The sequence below is a fragment of the Trichechus manatus genome, unplaced genomic scaffold (genome assembly GCF_000243295.1).
Source record: "Trichechus manatus latirostris isolate Lorelei unplaced genomic scaffold, TriManLat1.0 scaffold00016, whole genome shotgun sequence".
Lineage (NCBI taxonomy): Eukaryota > Metazoa > Chordata > Mammalia > Sirenia > Trichechidae > Trichechus > Trichechus manatus.
The window spans coordinates 27,499,127-27,518,306 of NW_004443952.1; the positions used below are offsets into that span (position 1 = coordinate 27,499,127).

Genomic DNA, 19,180 nt, shown 5'->3' on the forward strand with positions numbered 1-19,180 from the left:
GGTCAGAGCAGTCAGTGGTGGTAGCCGGGCACCATCTAGCTGTACTGGACTCAGTCCGGTGGAGGCCTTGGTAGCTGTGGACCATTAGTCCTTTGGACTAATCTTTTCTTTGTATCCTGTTCTCTTCATTCTCCCTTGCTCCCGAAGGGATGAGACCAGTGGAGTATCTTAGATGGAGTGGCCTTTTTTTAAGTGCTTTCCTTAGAGGTATGACATCAAGTTAAATTGAGCATAAAACAACTCAAATTTGTTAGTTTAAGCTGTACATAATTTAATGTCATTGAAGTTTTTCCATGTGTTCGGGGTAAAAATCTATAGGTTTAATATTCAGTAAAGTGGACCAAATTCTTACTGTAAAATTTGAATATTTTAAAATATGAATAGGACCTGAGTCTCTATGCTTCCCTCTCTTATGTGTTACATTTTTATAGTCTGTGTAGTTTGAGTAGGGGGTGTCACGGCAGCAACTTTGTCCTGACTCCTGACAATGAGATTCTCCCTTTTGTCGGACATACCATTTATCATGGTGCACTTCTGCTTACAACCATCTTTGTTGGCCTGTTTTTCCTGCAGGCTACAGATTATGCCCTCTGCTTGCTTTTAAATGCACTCACACGCTCACCCTGTTCTGCATGTCTATATTGTGTTCTAATGATTTTTAAAAGACTTCTTTCTAGGTAGTAAGCCAGTCTCTTGACATATCAAGTACGAGAAAGTATGTTTTAAACTTTTATATACTTTTAATATTTTTATATGTAGGTTTTGGTAATGCCACATTATTGTTTACACCTTCTTTACACCCCTGTCTGTTCAGCTCTTTTCCAGAATTCAAGCTTTTTGCTGTGCCCCATCTTTTCCATGAAGCTTTCCCTTACCATTCTAGCTTTCATTAACAACTTCGTCCTCCAAACTTCCAATGTACTAATCAGCTCCCAGTAATTTATCATTTGATCATATACTGTCTTGATCATACACCAATGTTTTTAATTGTCTCTCCGATGAGATATGACTTTGGTACCACTTAGTAGTACCTAGCATCATGTGTAATATGTAGACTTTTAATTCAGTAGTGGTTGGTTGATGACTGATGATGAAGGGGTTCTTAAGGAAAATGTCACCACAAATTGTTTCCAAGAATTCGCAGGTGCCTTGAAGGTGAAAGTTTTAGGAATGATTTTTGAGGCTTTGTTTCTATTTCATGATTAGAGTGTTTCCAAAGCTGCTTAGGTCAAGCATTAGCTTTTAAGTAGAGGTCATCAGCTTTAAATGAGAGTACTGGCTTCTATGATGCGTATGGTAGCATGAACATAGGGTAGGGAGGGTGGAAAGGGTGGCAGCAAGAACATTATGTACTGGCCATCTTTGACATGAGTCCAGTTGTGAGCTACTTAGAGAATAGGTAGGAAGGAAATCTATTAAAGATCGGTGATTGTCGTAATTCTTAAAAGAAGGTCACACTTTAGAAGGATGATATAGGGTAGGTAGATGACTTGTCTTAGATTCATTTAGCTTGGTATACAGTGTGTTCTCTCAGAAGCCTATACAGGGGTCTAGAGAACAAGCTTGCAGTGCTGATTTCCAATAGGGACTACTGGCAACTTGCACTAGTCACTTAATCTATTACTTCTTTCTACCTTTGTTGAAAAAATATTTTAATTCAAAGGGTTGTTGAGTAGCTACATAAATTCATGCTTATTTTATGACATTTCCAGAGAAATTCTGGAAAACATTCAAATGTCTGAGGGGTGAGCCAACGGAAAGGTTAACATTATCAAATCCAATATTGAAATTTTTCTCAATGTCAAGGTTTAGAATATTTCAAAGGTACATGCAATCAAGAGGTACAGGAGAAGAGGCGTGGTATCTCCAGCTCGGCTTCCTAAGTTTGTCCTTCCCATAACGCATATGCCTTCTGATCCAAAATAATAGATGAGGTCTCTAGGTACTTGAGTTTCTCACACAACAGGGAGCATTTTTGGTTTTGAAACATCTCCATTTTATACCCATACGACAGTATAGCTTACGTTACGTCTTCTAGGGAGTCATGCTCCATAAATCCATAGAGCCCAGGTTTGTTTGCCATGTTGTTACTACTTCCTGTCGCGTTACCTCTGACTCGTGGCAACCTTATATACAACAGAACAAAACATAGCCCTGTCCTGTGCCATCTTCATGATCTTTGATATGTTTGAGTCCATTGTTGCGGCTGTCGTGTCAATCAGTCTCATTGAGGCTTTCCCTTATTTTCACTGACCCTTTACTTTACCAAACATGATGTTCTTTTCTAGCGATTGGTCTTTTCTGATGACATGTCCGAAGTAGGTGAGCTGAAATCTCTCCATCCTTGCTTGTAAGGAGCATTCTGGTTGTATTTCTTTTAAGACTAATTTGTTCCTTCTTGTGGCAGTCCATGGTATATTCAATGTTCTTCACCCAACACCCTAAATCAGAAACATCTTGTTAAAAGCATTGCATAGATAAGGACTCTATTCCTAACAAATACAATCAGTTTATTTATGAGGAGGTTGGTTGTTAGGTTATTAACATGTTTCTAAGGAGGTTAGACCTGGTCACCTGCCTTCTTTTTTTCTCAGGGGTGTGCCTCCTCACTTCCCCAGCTTACTCAAACCCGTCCCCCCAAAACACACACCTTGGGAGAAAAATAGGTTTTGCAGGTCAGATGCTTAACTCCTTTCTTCCTGTTGAAGAAACTAAACAACATTCACAATCCCACTTCCTGGAGGTGGTTACTGTTAAATGTCTTGGGTGTATTTCCTTTTATGAAACTCTTTTCTCTGAATATGTATTTGCATTCATGCTTTAAAATAACTGGCCTGTACTGAAACAGGGTCTCTGAGCACTAAATCAGCATTTTTGAACACCAACACTTTTCTTTAAAGCACTTAAACATTTTATGGAGACGCTTCTGTAAGTTGATAATTCAGTATTCTATGTGAAGTAGCATCCAAGTCAGACCTGCTTTAAATTGAATTTTGTTCTGTTTTAAATTATATATATCATAAGGAATTATAACATTGTTAAATATGTATATTTTTGCTAGGTACACATTTTCTTGCGCATGGCAGAATTGCTTGGATATGATGTTCAGAGTAGACTGAAGCAATAGAATTTTGCCTTGATTCTTGAGACATTGCTTTGAATGTATGTGTATAGTACATTGGCAAGTTGCATTTGAATATGACTGATTTTATTGAGAGTAGATTAAGAGCCTTATATTTATTTCATGGATTATAAACTAAATTGCTAGTAGGGTATATAATATTTCTTGTGCAGTACACAATAGAGAATCATTCGGGATAAGAATGTATTTGACTTTGTGGTGGCAACTTTGTCGTCATTTCCTAACAGGGGCCTGGAAGAATTCTGTGGAAGAGTGGACAACAGAAGACTGGACGGAAGATGTAAGTGTTTGATGTCATATCAGACCCGTCTTTCTTTTAGTGTCAGGTGGGGCATGTGTGTTGTGGAAAAAAGCCTGAAGACATCTTACCCTAGCCAAGTTCTCAGAGATGTGGCTTTTTTAGCAGATGCTTCTCAGAAGGAAATTGGTGTTTTGGATTTGGATTTAAAGCATCCACTTAAAAATGACCAGGCGTTAAGTAGGACTGAAATGTTTTTTAGTGTATTTGTGTTTTGTTTGGCCTATTAGCCAAATAACCCCATAGCCCTGGCCTGTGGACTGTTCCTCTTGAGAGTATTTTTATTAAAGGAGAGAGTATATGTTTTGGGTCACAGTTGAAATTAACTTGCAGCCCCTCCCCCTTTTGACTGGAGGTGCTTTTTCTTTTTGTTCCTTCCACAGACATTTTTGAGTGTACTACAGTGGTTTCTGTGTAGTGTCATAAGTTCTCGGTTTAGCCTAGATAATCTTTGAGAAAAAATATTTTACTTAGATAATTAAAAACAAAAGAGAGTAACGGAACTAGCCTGATTTCATATTTTATACCATTTTTCTGTGTGATTTTCAAGGTCTGGACAGAATGTGCATAATAGAGAGTTTGATCAGACATTGATCGGGAAATAGTAAAGGGGTTAGAAGTAATATCTTCAAAATCACATAAAGTGACCCAGACTTTGAGATGTATTATCTCTGTCCCTCTCTCCCATGTGTGTATCCATTTGTGCTGACAGGAGCTGTTTGGAATGGAAAACAAGAAGTAGCATTTCTTCCTGACTTGTTAAATGACCTTAGGGCACAGTTCCTTAGGTCTTGGTTTCTTTGTGAAAAAAGGAATCAGTAATTCCTCAGAGTATTATTTAGTTTCCAAATGATATGTTAATAACATTCATTTTTACCTTGTAAAGCTGTCTTGTAAAAAGGAATTATAACTAAATTGACTGAAAAGTATTTTAAAAAAACTTTGTACTTAAGCTTTTTCCTTGTTTAGTAGTAGTATATCTGACTTGTTAGGGAATGAGCTCGGGTATGGTGTGAGGAAGGATGAGAATAAATATGCTCATTTGATTGAGCTTTAGGGTGTGTGTATTCACTGCTGTGATTTATTAACCAGAAGTCCTTGCGTGTGATGTGACTTGGCTTTCTGTTACCAGTAATATGAGGAGACTGCACTAGATAAGTGTTTATTTAAACCAGCAGAGGGATGAGCCCCAGTGATAAGGGGAGTAAGAGTGAGCACCCTGTGGGCACCATACCTTGTTTCAAACAGCCATCCTACTTTTAAATGTTTTGTATTAGAATTTTTGCTAGAGTTTGTTTGAAGAAAAAAGGGTTCCAGGGCTAAAAGCTTTACATCTCTTTGCCTGTCAGGGTCAATAGGCAGGTTAGAAAAGTAACGGGATCAGAAGGCAAAAACTTATTTTCAGATTTTAGCTCTGTTGACCTATATTGATCTTGGACAAGGCATCTTTCCTTTCTGAGCCTCTTGGTTTTTGCCTGTTAAATGAATATCATAATAGTTAGTCAGATGAGCTCTTATAATAAAAACTTGCTAATCAGTAATACAGCAGTACATACATGGAATGACAGTATTCTGCTGTACAGGACATATTGTATCACAGTATAATTCATAATTACTGAAAACAGCATAGGGAGTTTGGGCATCTCATTTTCTATGGAATTATCAGGAAAATACAAAAATTTTCTAAGATGATAAAAATAATGCTGATTGGCAGGTGAATAATTTAAAATGTAATCTTAAATTATTTTGAGACCTTAGAACAATAACCATTAACCTCTTTCTCACTAGCTCTGTTTTAAGAGAAAGAAGAAAACAAATCCAATTTTCAGTATCCCACCAGGGTTATATATGATGTCAGTGATTAAAGTGCTTTTCATTCACCTTGAACTTAATATTTGTAAGGCTTTAGGTTTACTCTGTCATTGCTTTTCATAGAATTACTCTCTTATTACTTCTTTGTTTTAATTGTTTAATTTGTAAGTTTCTTAAAGGCAGAAATGGATTCCTTGGGACTCTTTTAAAATACTGCCTTGAAACAGAGTGCAGTAGGTCCTTCTTGTTGAAACATCATTAGTTTGGCACTTTTTGTTTTTAAAGAAAATGAACAGCTACCATCTACTCAGTCCTTTCCTGATTATTTCTGTCCCAGGAAGTCTGATTTTACAGTGTTTCATAGTTCTGAGACATTTAGGGTTGTGAAGAATAACAGCACTTTCATTTGTTTCTCATGTTATCCCATTAGATCAACATTTCTCAGCCTTCAAAAGACCATGCTCCACTTTTAAAACATAAAAGGGCACATCTTTCATTCATGACAGTTGAAGTTTCAAAAAATTTTATTATGAGTGACCTAAAAGTGAGTTAAAAAAATACATGAATCTCAAATAATTATGCTGTGTGAAAGAAGCCAGACAAAGAAGAGTGCATACTATATGATTCCATTTAAAATTCTAGAAAATGCCACCTAATTTATAATGACAGAACGCACATCAGTGGTTGGCGGGGATACAAGTGAGTGGTGGGACAGGAGGAAACTTGGAAACTTTTAGGGGTCATGGGTGGATGTGTTGATGGTGCTGATAGTTCCACTGGAGTATACATACATCAAAACATTCAATTATTCGACTTAAATATTTACACTTTATTGTATGTCTGTTATACCTCAGTAAAATCATTTTTAAGAAAAGGCAAAGAAAGCCATGACTTAATAAACAGGAAATACAAGTTAGTAATCCATGAAATGCAAAAGCTGTCTTTCTTTGGGGGGAAAAGTGAGTTAATTCGCTTTTTTAAACTTCCTCACTCCTTTTTGGCATTTATGGTAACACTGGTAATGGTTTTATTGGTATCTCATTTTGTGTAATGGTAATACAGAGTAGTGGGGCTGGGACTTGAACCCTGGTTTGACTCACTGGTTTGACTTCACTGTGTTGTCTCCCATAGTTGATACAATGATGTGAAATTTTTATTGTAGGCTTATCAATCTAAAATTATCATCACCTTAAAATTATTTGTCATGATTGCATGTATGTTTTCTTTCCTTCAGATGACCTTTTGGGCGAGCTATAGTGAGAGTACTGGTGACTGAAATTTGCCAGGAATTCAGTACATTCTTGGCTTTATATTATATAGAATAAGATTAAAATATTTTTTCATGCTTTCCAAACAGCTTTCTGAAACAAAGGTCTTCACTGCTTCATCTGTTCCAGCAGAGAATCATGTCATGCCTGGGCAAAGGTAAACACCTTTTGTCTCCTTTTGTTTTATAGTCAAATCATAGCTGAAATTTTTTGCCTCAGGAAAAGTGTTTTGGTCCTTGAGTCCCTTTTTTTTTGCCCCCCTTTGCCATCTAAGACTATTTTTATTTTACCCCAAACCTACCTGGTCAGCTGACAGAGCTTCAGTCATTTCCAAATTGGTTGTATTCACTGATAAGTTAAAATAGCTAATATGTTTGATTTGTTAGCAGTTGTGGCAGAGATTGTTAAATCTATTTAATGGTTGCTCTTTTCACTTTTATAAACCTATTGTTTTTTGACATGATGAACTTAATATAGAATATCCTTTGGTTTCTTCATATAATACCATTGATTTAGATCTTCTAAGGCTAATACAAACTTTTCATGCTAGTTTTAATCTGCTAGGTTTGTGGATTACAGAAAAGGAAGGAGCTTTTGGGGTAACTACAACATTCATAGAGCGTGTACAGAACTAAATTATTGAAGAACATTAATTTACATCTTAGTGGTACAGTAACTATACGAACCTTTGATTATGGTTTCAAAAGACATTCATCTAGGAGGATGAAAGTCTTTATATATGACACCTTAGAAATTAAGGCACTTTTGAATAAAGAGCAACGATGAAGCTGTCAAACATCTTATAACATGGAGGAATCTGGAGGGCATTATGCTGAGTGAATTAGTCAGTTACAGAAGGACAAATATTGTATAAGACCACTATTATAAGAACTCAAAAAAAGGTTTAAACACAGAATAAAACATTCTTTGATGGTTACGAGGGTGGGGAAGGAGAGTGAAGGTTATTCACTAACTAGATAGTAGATAAGAATTATCTTAGGTGAAGGAAAGGACAGCACACACTACAGGGGAAGTCAGCACAACTGGACTAAGCCAAAAGCTGAGAAGTTTCCTGAATACAATCAAACACTTGGAGGGACAGAGTAGTAGGGGCGGGGATCTGGGAAGCATGCTTTCAAGGGACATCTAGGTCAGTTGACGTAACAAAGTTTATTAAGAAAATGTTCTGCATCCTACTTTGGTGAGTGGCATCTGGGGTCTTAAAGCTAATGAGCAGCCATCTAAGATGTATCAATTGGTCCCAGCCACCTGGAGTAAAGGAGAATGAAGAACACTATAGACATAAGGAAAGTATTAGCCCTAGAGACGTCATCACCCTGAGACCAGAACTAGATGGTGCCCGGCTACCACCCATGACCGCCCTGACAGGGAACACAACAGAGAGTCCCAGATGGAGCAGGAGAACAGTGGGGTGCGGAACTGAAATTCTAGTAAAAAGACCAGACTTAATGGTCTGAGACTGGAGGAACCCCAGAAAGCATGGCCCCCACACTCTCTGTCAACCCAGAACTAAAACAATTCCCGAAGCCAACTCTTCAGAGAAAGATTGGTCTGGACTGTGGGACATAAAATGATATTCATGAAGAGTGTGCTTCTTAGCTCAAGTAGATACATGGGACTAAATAGGCACCTTCTCTCCAGAGGTGAGATGAGAAGGCAGAGAGGGTCAGGAGCTGGTTGGATGTGGGAAATCAGGTGGAAAGAAGAGTGTGCTGTCACAGTACAGGGAGAGCAACTGGGGTCACATAGCAGTGTATGTATACGTTTTTGTATGAGAGACTGACTTGAGATATAAACTTCCACTTAAACTACAACAATTAAAAAAAAAAAAGAAATTAAGACACTTTTGAACTTTAACATACTGAATCTCATACTAAATGGAGTGGTTATATAAGGGGAGAAATCTATTAAGGCACTCTCTTGCAATGTATTGTTTTTGGAATTGCTCACGTTTTCTTATTAAATACATACATATGACTCTGCATTTGATAGAATAGTTTTCATTTTAAAAAAAGTGACATTAACTGGACTTTTTATAGTGGTTAGTTTTTTGTTTTTTTTTTAAGAAGACAATACTATTTTTCCATACCTATATCTTATCAAGCTTTTGGAGAAGAACTTACTGTGTTTTTTGTAGTCATACAAATTTTGTGATGAGTCATAAGTAATAAAACTACTTTGGATTTGTGTCCATGGGGCTAGAATATTATCTTGGGGTCCAAAATACTGGTCTGGGACCTCAGTCTGGCTATGGGAAAGTGAGAGTGATAGTATATAAGGAGAAGAACTCAAGGCTGGAAAATTTGCTCTGTATCGGAGTGAGTCTTAAATTATTTGATCTCCCATAATCTGCCTATCTCACTGGTATGGAGAGAAGACTGATAGGAACTGGCCTTTGAAAGGGTTTATTAATGGAGTAAGTTACCATGTTAGGTAATCCTATGTATCTTGCAGATCCTATGATACTAGTTAAGTGTGTAGAAAACTGGTACAAGAAGTTAGCAGGTTACTCACATGTCAGCTAGTCTTTATCTGGAAGATCATTTTCCCTTCTTGCTGTCAGATATTTGGCTGTGCTTCTCAAATTAGAATATCTGTCTTTCTGGGGACATCACAAGAATTCTAGTTAACATAGTATTTGTTAATATGTTGGGTATTTCCTCCTGAATATTTAGGTAAGAAAATAGTGAGATTTATATGAACTTATGGCATAGAATGCAAAACTTATAGATAAGAATATTTAAGATAAATAGAGACTGCTTGAAATGGTTTGCTATGGCAGTGACCCTCACTCCCCAAGACTAAGTTCACTTGTCTTTGGGAAAGTTTAAGAAACCCTGGTTCCGAGTAATAAATGGGATAAAATGTACTAAAAGAAATGAGCCAAACTTCAGAATATTATTTAAGTTTGCTTAATTACTCCAGGTTTTCAGATCGTCATCATTGTACTATTTCTGTGGAAATTTCTCAGTATACTGTTTGGTTTCCTTTCTCTGCAAAGCCCTACTTCAGTCTGTGTGGCTTCATGTACTTTGTTTGGTGATTGATGCTTTCCTTTTGGCTCCTTCAAACTCCAGTTTCCCAAGGTTCTCCTCCCTTAGATAATTTTTAGCATGAATTAGTTTACTGTATCTTGATTCATTTCTCAAATTCATTTTTTTGGTAAGATTTGCTTACGACTGGTTCCTGATTTGCTTTTTGTCTGCTTAGCATTGATCTGGTAGCCTTGCTCCAGAAGCCTGCTCCTCCCAGTCAAGTCTCAGAAGTCAACTCCTTTGAATCTTCCCAACAGCAGGGCTTTGGGCAAGCCCTTGTCTTCACAAATTCTCAGCACAACAATCAGATGGCACCAGGGACTGGCAGCTCCAGTGCTGTCAACTCCTATTCTACTCAGAGTCTGGTAACTCACTTTTATTTCAGTATGGGATTTTAAGGAATATACTCATGGGCAAATGTATTCTAGAATATGACAACTATATGAAAACTTCTACAGTAAATCTCAGTCCAGAAAACAATGATGTGGTAATTTCCAAGCACATATCTGATGATTCCATGTGGAATTCAACTACTCTGAGTTTCCTGGACAAAGATAAAATCCTTTTTTAGTTGAATTCTTTCCAGCCATGGTCACTCAGTCAGATTGAAGTCATCTTCTTGTTAATGATTCTTTTTCTTGGGTTTTGTTTCAATATCTGTTACTTGACTTAAGATAGTAAAATTTTTATGTTTGAAATTTCCCTAAACACAAATGTTTGTCAGTATTGCCTTGCCAAAAACATGCAAAATTAGTTCTTTTCAAGTCTGCCAAGGTGCTTATCTTTTTTGCATTTTCATTTATTTGTTATTCCATAAAATAAAGCTACTTTTTCTTAAAATGCCAAACTGTGTAGTAGAGGCCTGTCTACTTTGGGTGTGTTTTCATGGAAACAGTGTCATCAGTGCTCTGACTTCCAGTGAGAGTTAAACTCCCATCAGAAAGAACTTCAGTAACTATTGGTGAAGGATGCAAGGACAAGCTAAATGTAGCATGTGGAAGAATATGGCTACAGAATGGTAAACTGAAAGTACCTGCCCAACTGTAGGAAGTTCTGAGCTGGCAGTGGAGAGGTTGAATGGACTGTGACCACACAGGTCTACAGCTTTCATTAGTGATATTTATTTGGTTCAGTCCTTGTTGTGTTTTACTTTGAAATCTACTGTTGGGAAACAGAATGTTTTATGAATATGGTATAGTCTTCCTCCCCTATCTGACTCAAATCATAAGCTGTGCCTTAATAAAATGGAGAATTCAATACATAACCTTTTCGTTGCTATTTGTCTCCTACTGTGTATAGTCACTTAATGTTGCTGGCTTGGGAACTTGGCAGTTTTATGGGAATTTGGCATTTTTAATGTCACTGGTGATTGTGCATCAGATGGTGTTAGTGCTTGAAATGGGACAGGCCAAGGTATGATGCCATCAGTTTTGAAATGGTCCAGTAAAACCCCTGGGTTTTGGTTGAAGCATCCATGTCCTTTCCTCTTCTGCTTTTCTATCCTCTGCTAGAATAATGATGCAGTGTCTTTGCTGACTTGGCTGGAATCTCGATCAGACCACTGAAATCATAGGTCACTTTTACAGAGACCTTCAGGTGTGTTATTTACCTCATGACCAACACCTTGAGAAACTGCAATAAGAAGTGTTTGTTTAGCGTTGTATTAAAACAGTGCTTCTCGCATAAACATTTGGGGAACTGTAATTAAAATAATGATGATGATACCAGGGTCTACACAAGACGAAATGTCAGAATCTTTTAAGACTGGATTTGGGCACTTATGTGTATTTCTGTGTGCATGAGAGCATGTGAGAGCATGTGCACACATGTACCAAGACACGAATTTTTAAAGTCCTCCTGTTGATTGAAATGTGGAGCTGGGATTGAGAAGCCCTTTGCTAAGTGTTACCTGGTCATTGACTCAGTGATTTCATTGTATTGTAAAGCACACAGAAAGTGCATTTGATTAAACATAGTTGATACAGAATAGAGATTATGTAGGAAAGAAGAAGGAAGAAGATAAGCTTCATCCAAGAAGCTTTTACTGAATGGGTGGGCTTGAGCTGGGTCTTGGATTGGTAGCAAACTAAGAGGCCCTGGTGGCGCAGTGGTTAAGCGTTTGGCTGCTAACCAAAAGGTCAGCAGTTCGAATCCACCATCTGCTCCTTGGAAACCCTATGGGGCAGTTCTGCTTTGTCCTGTAGGGTTGCTATGAGTCAGAATCAACTTGACGGCAGTGGATTTGGTTTGGTTTAAGAGAGTCAAGAATCTGAAACAATGATAAGTAACATGAACACAGCTGCTGTACTAGGGGAAGATTCAGTAGTGGCCATCCATCATGCCCACAGCCTGCCGTTTTGCACACCAGTCTCCACACTGGAGAATTTTGGATTTCCCTAGAACAACTGTTAACACTCCATGCTTTTGCATATTGATTACAGAAATAATTATTTTCTAGATTTGGCCTTTTGGGGGACTGCAGAGTATTTTTATTTTTGACCTTTTAGATGGTTTTGAAATGGTTATTTTTGACAGAGGACTTATCTTTCAGAAACTGAATGATCTTGATGTGTAAAAAATACAGTTGTTCTGCCACTGTCATAGGCTTTCATTGTACTTGGATCCTGATATCTGATCTGACAGGATAGATGGGGCAGGTGTAACACCATCTTTTGTATACTTATTTTTAGTGCACATTTGATGTTCTTACTCATCTAAACAACTTGAAATAAACACACAGCATCCAGGAATCTGCTCAACCTCAAGCACTTGTATATTTTAGTGTCAGATTTTGGAATATTAGATGTCTAATTAAGTAAGTGTTGTGACCTGCATTTGATCTTGCACGGTGAACTCATGGCTGATCTCTTCAGTTTCCAAACCTATCCTTATCTTTAAAGATGATTGTTGTGGTCCAGAGATTAAGAAAATACCATGTTTTTGTTTGTCAAGCATATGTTTGTCATTAATGCGTGGTATCTTCTTTAGTTTTTTAAAAAAAAGTGGTATTTTGATTGTGGACTTGTGACATCAGTTTTTTTTTTTTTTTTTCTTTTAATTTCTTCAAATCCATTTTCAAATATTCTCCTTGAACTCTTTCATCATAATTAGAAGAGACTGTTGGATTTATTTAGTCAGCTATTGTTGCATAGTAACATTTTCATGTAGTATTTTCTCAGGTGAGTCTTACTAATTGAGATGTTCTAGTTTATAGTTTTGAAAATACCTGTGACAATAATTGGCATGTCTTAAAGCCTGGGGTAGAAATTCTGTATTGCTGAGGCTTTCTGCTTTTCTTTCCCTTTAAAGTCATCCGTCCTTGGTTCCGGATTTGGAGAGCTTGCACCTTCAAAAACGGCCAACATCACCAGCTCCCAGATTTTGGACCAGTTGAAAGCTCCAGGCTTGGGCCAGTTCACCACCCAGAGTTCACAGCAGAATAATACAAGTGCCGCAACAACCACTTCTTCTTGGGACCTGAAGCCCACATCATCCCAGTCATCAGTCCTTAGTCATTTTGGTAAGTATACATTTCCTGTGTTTCACAGCAACATGTAAAAAAAAAAAATTAGTATAGTGGTGCTTATAAAAATATCTCATGAAGGGAGGGGCAAACAAACATGGAAGGTGTGTGTTATTTGTGTAAAATACAGTAATTTCTTAATATAAAAAGGGTAACTAAAAATAAATGGTCAGAGATGTGGACACAGTTATAGGAAAAGACCACTAAAGCATAAGAAATGATGTGTTATTGAACTTAAATCATTTTAGTTTGCATTTATTTTCTATCATGTTTCACCAGTCAGACTGGGAAAGATAAAAAATTTGGTATTAGAGTGTATTGAAAAGGGTATGTTCTACCTACGGAAAGCAATTTTGAAGTGTTTGTGAAAATTTAAAAGACTATTTTACCTTGGGAACCAGCAACTGTATTCTAGGAATTGATCCTGCAGGTATACTTGCACTTGAGCAAAATGCCATACATACAAATACAGTGCAACCTGTGAGAGCTGGAACTTGGTGGGACTGTCTTGTCTCTCCAGGTCTCTCAGGTTTTCTGTCTTTGACAGGGTGCAGGCTTACCACTTTTCTGTTGCTCTTTTTAGTGGAAAATATTTGAGCTTTCCTTCTCTGACAGGTTTCTGCCTTACACAGGTTTTGGCTTTCACAGATTTTACTGTATTCATTGCAGCATTGTTTTTAATACCAAAGATTGGAAAACCTAAAAGTCCATTAATATGGTACTAATTGTATTAAACAAAACCTGTGTACACTGGATTGCTATGCCACCATAAGAATGAATGCAGTAGTGCTTCATACATTGATGTGCAACAGTTTCTGAAAATTAAACATTTTATGAGAAAACCAGGGTGTAGAAATGGTATTTAGTATGTAGGCATTTATGTATTGTGAGGGAAATAGGCAATAAAATTAAAAAGAAACATATATACACAATATATATAGGTATGTAAGTATGTATATCAAGGAGTATCACTGAAGAAACTGAGTACATAGACCATAACTACCACGGACTCCGTCCCACCAGACTGAGTCCAGTGCAACTAGATGGTGCCCAGCTACCACCACTGACTGCTCTGACAGGGATCACAACAGAGGGTCCTGGACAGAGCTGGAGAAAAATGTGGAACAAAATTCTAACTCACACAAAAAGACCAGATTTACTGGCATGACAGAGACTGGAGTAACCCCGAGAGTATGGCCCCCGGACACCCTTTTAACTCAGTAATGAAGTCACTCCCAAGGTTCACCATTCAGCCAAAGATTAGACAGGCCCATAAAACAAAACGAGACTAAAGGGGCACACCAGTCCAGGGGCAAGGACTAGAAAGCAGAAGGGGACAGGAAAGCTGGTAATAGGGAACCCAAGGTAGAGAAGGGAGAGTGTTGACATGTCGTGAGGTTGTTAACCAATGTCATAGAACAATATGTGTACTGTTTAATGAGAAGCTAGCTTGTTCTGTAAACTTTCATCTAAAGTACAATTAGGAAAAAAAACTGAGTACAGTGTTTGCGTCTGTGGAGCAAATCTGGGGGTGGTAGTGGAAGGGGAGAAGTTCATATTCATCATACACATTCTTACACCTTTGAATTTTGTACCATCACATATATTTCTTAGTCAAAAAAGTTATTAAAATAATTTTTAAAAATTAAGTACAAAATCCATAAAACAAAGAAAAACAATTCTCTGTTAGCTAATGGCCAGGTGTATATAGCACCTTGATGCTGTCCTTATTTGCCTGTATGTTTTAACATAAACTGTATTTCCTCTCTGTATGGGTTATTACACAAACCCATTCTTTTTCCATTTGTCATATACCATTGATCAAATAAATACACACACGCACACACGCACACGTACGTGATTCAGCTAGAAGATGTTTGGGAGAAACTAGTGGTGATTGTAACTTTATGATTAGTCATGGTAGAAGAGGGAGTCCTGAGCCCGTGCGGCTAATTAATGGATTATATTACATTCTTTTTTTACTTATTTCATAGACTTCAAATCTCAGCCTGAGCCATCCCCGGTTCTTAGCCAGTTGAGCCAGCGACAGCAGCACCAGACCCAGGCAGTCACTATTCCTCCTCCTGGGTTGGAGTCCTTTCCTGCCCAGGTAAAACTCCGAGAATCAGCATCCGGAGACAGTACCTCCACTGTGAACAAAATTCTGCAGCTTCCCAGCATGGCCGTTGAAAACATCGCTGTGTCTGCCCACCAACCACAACCCAAACACATCAAACTCCCTAAACGGCGGATACCTCCTGCTTCTAAGGTGGGCATTCCATCATGAAGTCTCAGTCCCAGAGGCGATTTAACATCTAGCTCAAGTAGCAGGTTATTAAGTCACAGAAATTGTGATGTAGTATTTTTCAAGCACATAGCTTACTCCTTTATGAGGACTCAGGTATTTCTGCGTGACTGGTCTAATATTGGAGGGAATGGGTATGTGCTGAGCGCCGGCGATATGAGGATCCGGCTAAGAGAATGCTGTTCTTGCCTACTTGTGGCCCGTAGTTGGAGGGGGAGTAGCAGTTCTGTTGTTCACAGAACTTGCTTCCTTGTCCTGGTAGTGCTTTTATCAGTAGTGTGTACCTGAAACTAGAGCAGTCACTCAGTGCCCACTCTTCTCTCCCTCCTGGCCACCCCAGCACCGTCCGACCTCTGCTGTAAGAAGCGTTGGTGGCATTACCACTGACCATTTCCCTGTTAACTCTTCTTTTTCCTTTGTCCTTTTCCCTTCTCTCTTTTTAAAAATTCTATTCCTTTTTGCTTTTCCCTCTGTGTCCCTCAGGCCTGCCAGTAGTGCCCTATGCCTGGTGAGTGCAGTTGCTTGTTTGGCTCTGCTGTAGGCCTTTGGAATTTGAAATTCCTGACCTCTATTCCTGACATGATGGCTTTGCTTTCAGATCCCAGCATCTGCGGTGGAAATGCCTGGTTCAGCAGATGTCACAGGATTGAATGTTCAGTTTGGCGCCCTGGAATTTGGATCAGAACCCTCTCTCTCTGAGTTTGGATCAGCTCCAAGCAGTGAAAATAGCAATCAGATTCCCATCAGCTTGTATTCAAAGTCTTTAAGGTACACAACTTCATGCTTCTCTTGTTTTGACTGAATTAAGTCCTTTGTTTGCAAAGCAGAAACAAAATGGAGCCTAAGAAAGTACCTCTTGGAGACATACAACCTGTGATAAGGGGTTTGTACAACCATCACCATTATCTAATTCCAGAACTTTTCCATCACTACAAAAAGAAACCTTGTAGCATTTATCAGTCACTCCCAAATTTCCCATCCCTGGCAACCAGTAATCTGCTTTCTGTCTCTGGAGTTGCCTGTTCTGGACAATTTATATAAATAGAATCATCTAATAGAATCCTTCACTTAGCATAACGTTTTCAAAGTTCATCCATGTTGTAGCATGTGTTAGTACTTCATTACTTTTTAAAAAACCAAACCCGTTGCCAGTGAGTCAATTCTGACTCATATAATAATATTCCATTGTATAGATATACCATATTTTGTTTATCCATTCATTCATTAGTAGACATTTGTGTTGTTTTCTACTTCCTGGCTATTACGAATCATGCTGCTGTGAACATTCAGGTACAAGTCTGTGTGAGTGTATGTTTTCAGTTCTCCTGGGTATATACCTAAGAGTAGAATTGCTCTTACATTTAACCATTTGAGGAACCTCCAAACTGCTTTCCACAGTGGCTGCAGCATTTTATGGGGGTTTCAGTTTTTTCACATCCTCTCCAACACTTATTGGAATATTTTGTATATAGGGAGTGCCAGATTTGAAATTTTATTTTATAAGCTAATTTTCTAGAGATAAAAACCTGATAGTTTTTTGGGTTCCCTTTCTAAGATGGTCTCAGACACCTGGGCTCCTTAAGGATTGTTTATATCCTCTGCCTGTCATTCAGATTAGGTAGGCCTAAGTTTTTTGGGGGGAAAAAATTATTTCGAAACATTATTTGCATCTTTTAATAAAGTTAAGGAACAGAGCAGTACAAGTTTGTAGTCATAGATAATGTTTATTTAATTTAGAATATGACAATGAAGTAGCTCTATTTCACGAAGCTATATAAACTGAGACAAATTTACTGAGACATCCAATCCCTTTTATTCTTTTTAGTGATCCTTTGAATACCTCTTTACCAATGACTAGCGCGGTACAGGACTCCACCTATACAACTTCTGTCATTACTTCCTCCAGTCTGACCAGCTCATCCCTGAGCTCCACTAGTCCAGTGACAACGTCTTCCTCCTATGACCAGAGTTCTGTGCACAGCAGGATCGCATACCAAAGCTCCCTGAGTCCATCAGAGTCAGCTCCAGGAGCCGTCACGGTAAGTGGTGTTTCAGATTTCCTCTCTTAGAAAATTCCATTTTGTAACTCAATGTGTGGATTGGGAAATTAAGCCTTTTGGTAAGACTTTCCTTGTAGAAACTGGCAAACTTTCTGAGTAGAACCCTGGTAATTCGTTGAGTTTTCTTGTAAACTTCAGTTACAGTGGACATCTCATTTGAAACCTGCTTCTCCAGCACTCCTGCATTTGAGTGAATGGACCCACAAGCACACACACTTCGTTGAGAAGACAAGACTTGATATAGTCTAAGAAGCTTGGCCCTGGTTATGTAGTCTAAGCCATTTGGCTCTGGGACCGTACAGCTCTGGCGCACCTCTCCCTTACAGACTCCTTTTCCCTGACTGCACGTGGTTCTGCATCACCATTAGCTGTTATTGAGTTAAAATTACATTATTCCCTACCCAGATTTTGTTAACAATACTAAGTTATAGTTAAGAAATCAGATATCTTTGTTATATTTTTTTAAGTCCCACCATGGGAATCCCAGTCACCCTTCTGGAGGCTTGCTAGCTACATATTTGATGGTCAGCAATCAGCAGCCCTTCTCTCTGTCCCTCTCTTCTTTCCTGCCAGGAACTCATTTCAGACAAGGCCTTCTGCCCCTGTTTTCTTGTGATACTGGGAGTTAGCTTATCAGGTGCTGGGCTTGGCCTTTTTCACATTTTCTGACTCTGAAGTAGAGGTGTACAAATAATCTCCTGAAAATCTTAGGGAAAAAACTTAGAAAATTTAAAAAAAAAGAAAAAAAGTACCCAAATATCTGATACACCAATTTAAGTGTTGTTACCATTTTCATTTTCTAGTCCACTCTTTAAAGAAAAAAAAAAAATTAACTCATACTAGTAATACTTGAACATCTTTGCCTTGTAGAAAATTAAAATATTATAGATAAGACTATAGCCTTCCTCCCCAGACCACTATGAACAATTTTGGGTGTATCCTACTCTTGATTCATATGTCTGCATTTTTTTTATGAGATTAAAATCAGTATATGAAGGAGTTTTCTGGGGTGATGGTAATGTGATAGGGATTTGAGTTACTCTAGTGTGTACATTTGTTAATACTTCTTTCTGTTCCCTAGGTGGCAACACTTTAAACTTTTTTTTGGAGTGGGGTGGGAGGCAATTTTCCTGATATTTTCTTCCATGTTGCTCAGTAACATGATGACTGTATTGCTACTGTCCTTGATTCCCCAGCCTCGTTTTAGGTATTAGCAATTTACTTGCCACTGCGGAATATTAAGGATTTAGCTCTTTCATCACTGTCAACCTCACCTGTCTATTTTCTGAGAGTTTATGTACGATTGTTCTTCTTCCTGCCTTAAATGTCTGGTAGAATTCACCAAACATTTGGTACACTTAAGATTTGTATATTTCACCATGTGTAAATTTTATCTTAGAAATGTCTGCAGCCAAAAAAACAATAAGGATTGAAGGATGAACAGGAAACTATACTCACATTTCTGCTAGCCAGTTTATTATTTTGATTGCTTTCCAGTGCATTCAGCCAGTTATTTTCATTGTTATTGATTTTTTTATTGTACTTCAGGTGAAGGCTTACAGAACAAATAGTTTCTCATGAAACAGTAGTACACATGTTGGTTTATGACATTGGTTAACAACCCCACAACATATCAACCTTCTAACTTCTCAACCCTTTTTTTTGGTGAAAATACACATAGCCAAAGATACACCGTTTCAAAAATTTCTACATGCA

At 38.0% G+C, this 19,180-nt stretch overlaps 1 protein-coding gene and 1 non-coding gene across 2 annotated transcripts in view; both read left to right on the forward strand.

Moving 5' to 3' along the window:
- Positions 1 to 19,180, forward strand: part of UBAP2 (ubiquitin associated protein 2) — a 122,819-nt gene that overhangs the window by 83,192 nt on the left and 20,447 nt on the right. The window contains exons 8-14 of the mRNA XM_012554363.2: positions 3,370 to 3,422; positions 6,610 to 6,677; positions 9,752 to 9,941; positions 12,886 to 13,096; positions 15,094 to 15,368; positions 16,003 to 16,172; positions 17,230 to 17,443. Coding sequence (XP_012409817.2) covers positions 3,370 to 3,422; positions 6,610 to 6,677; positions 9,752 to 9,941; positions 12,886 to 13,096; positions 15,094 to 15,368; positions 16,003 to 16,172; positions 17,230 to 17,443 — 1,181 coding nt within the window. The remainder of the gene's footprint in view (positions 1 to 3,369; positions 3,423 to 6,609; positions 6,678 to 9,751; positions 9,942 to 12,885; positions 13,097 to 15,093; positions 15,369 to 16,002; positions 16,173 to 17,229; positions 17,444 to 19,180) is intronic.
- LOC111819722 (small nucleolar RNA SNORD121A) lies at positions 10,044 to 10,126 on the forward strand. Its single transcript, XR_002823292.1, has one exon. It is a non-coding gene; the product is annotated as a small nucleolar RNA SNORD121A (small nucleolar RNA).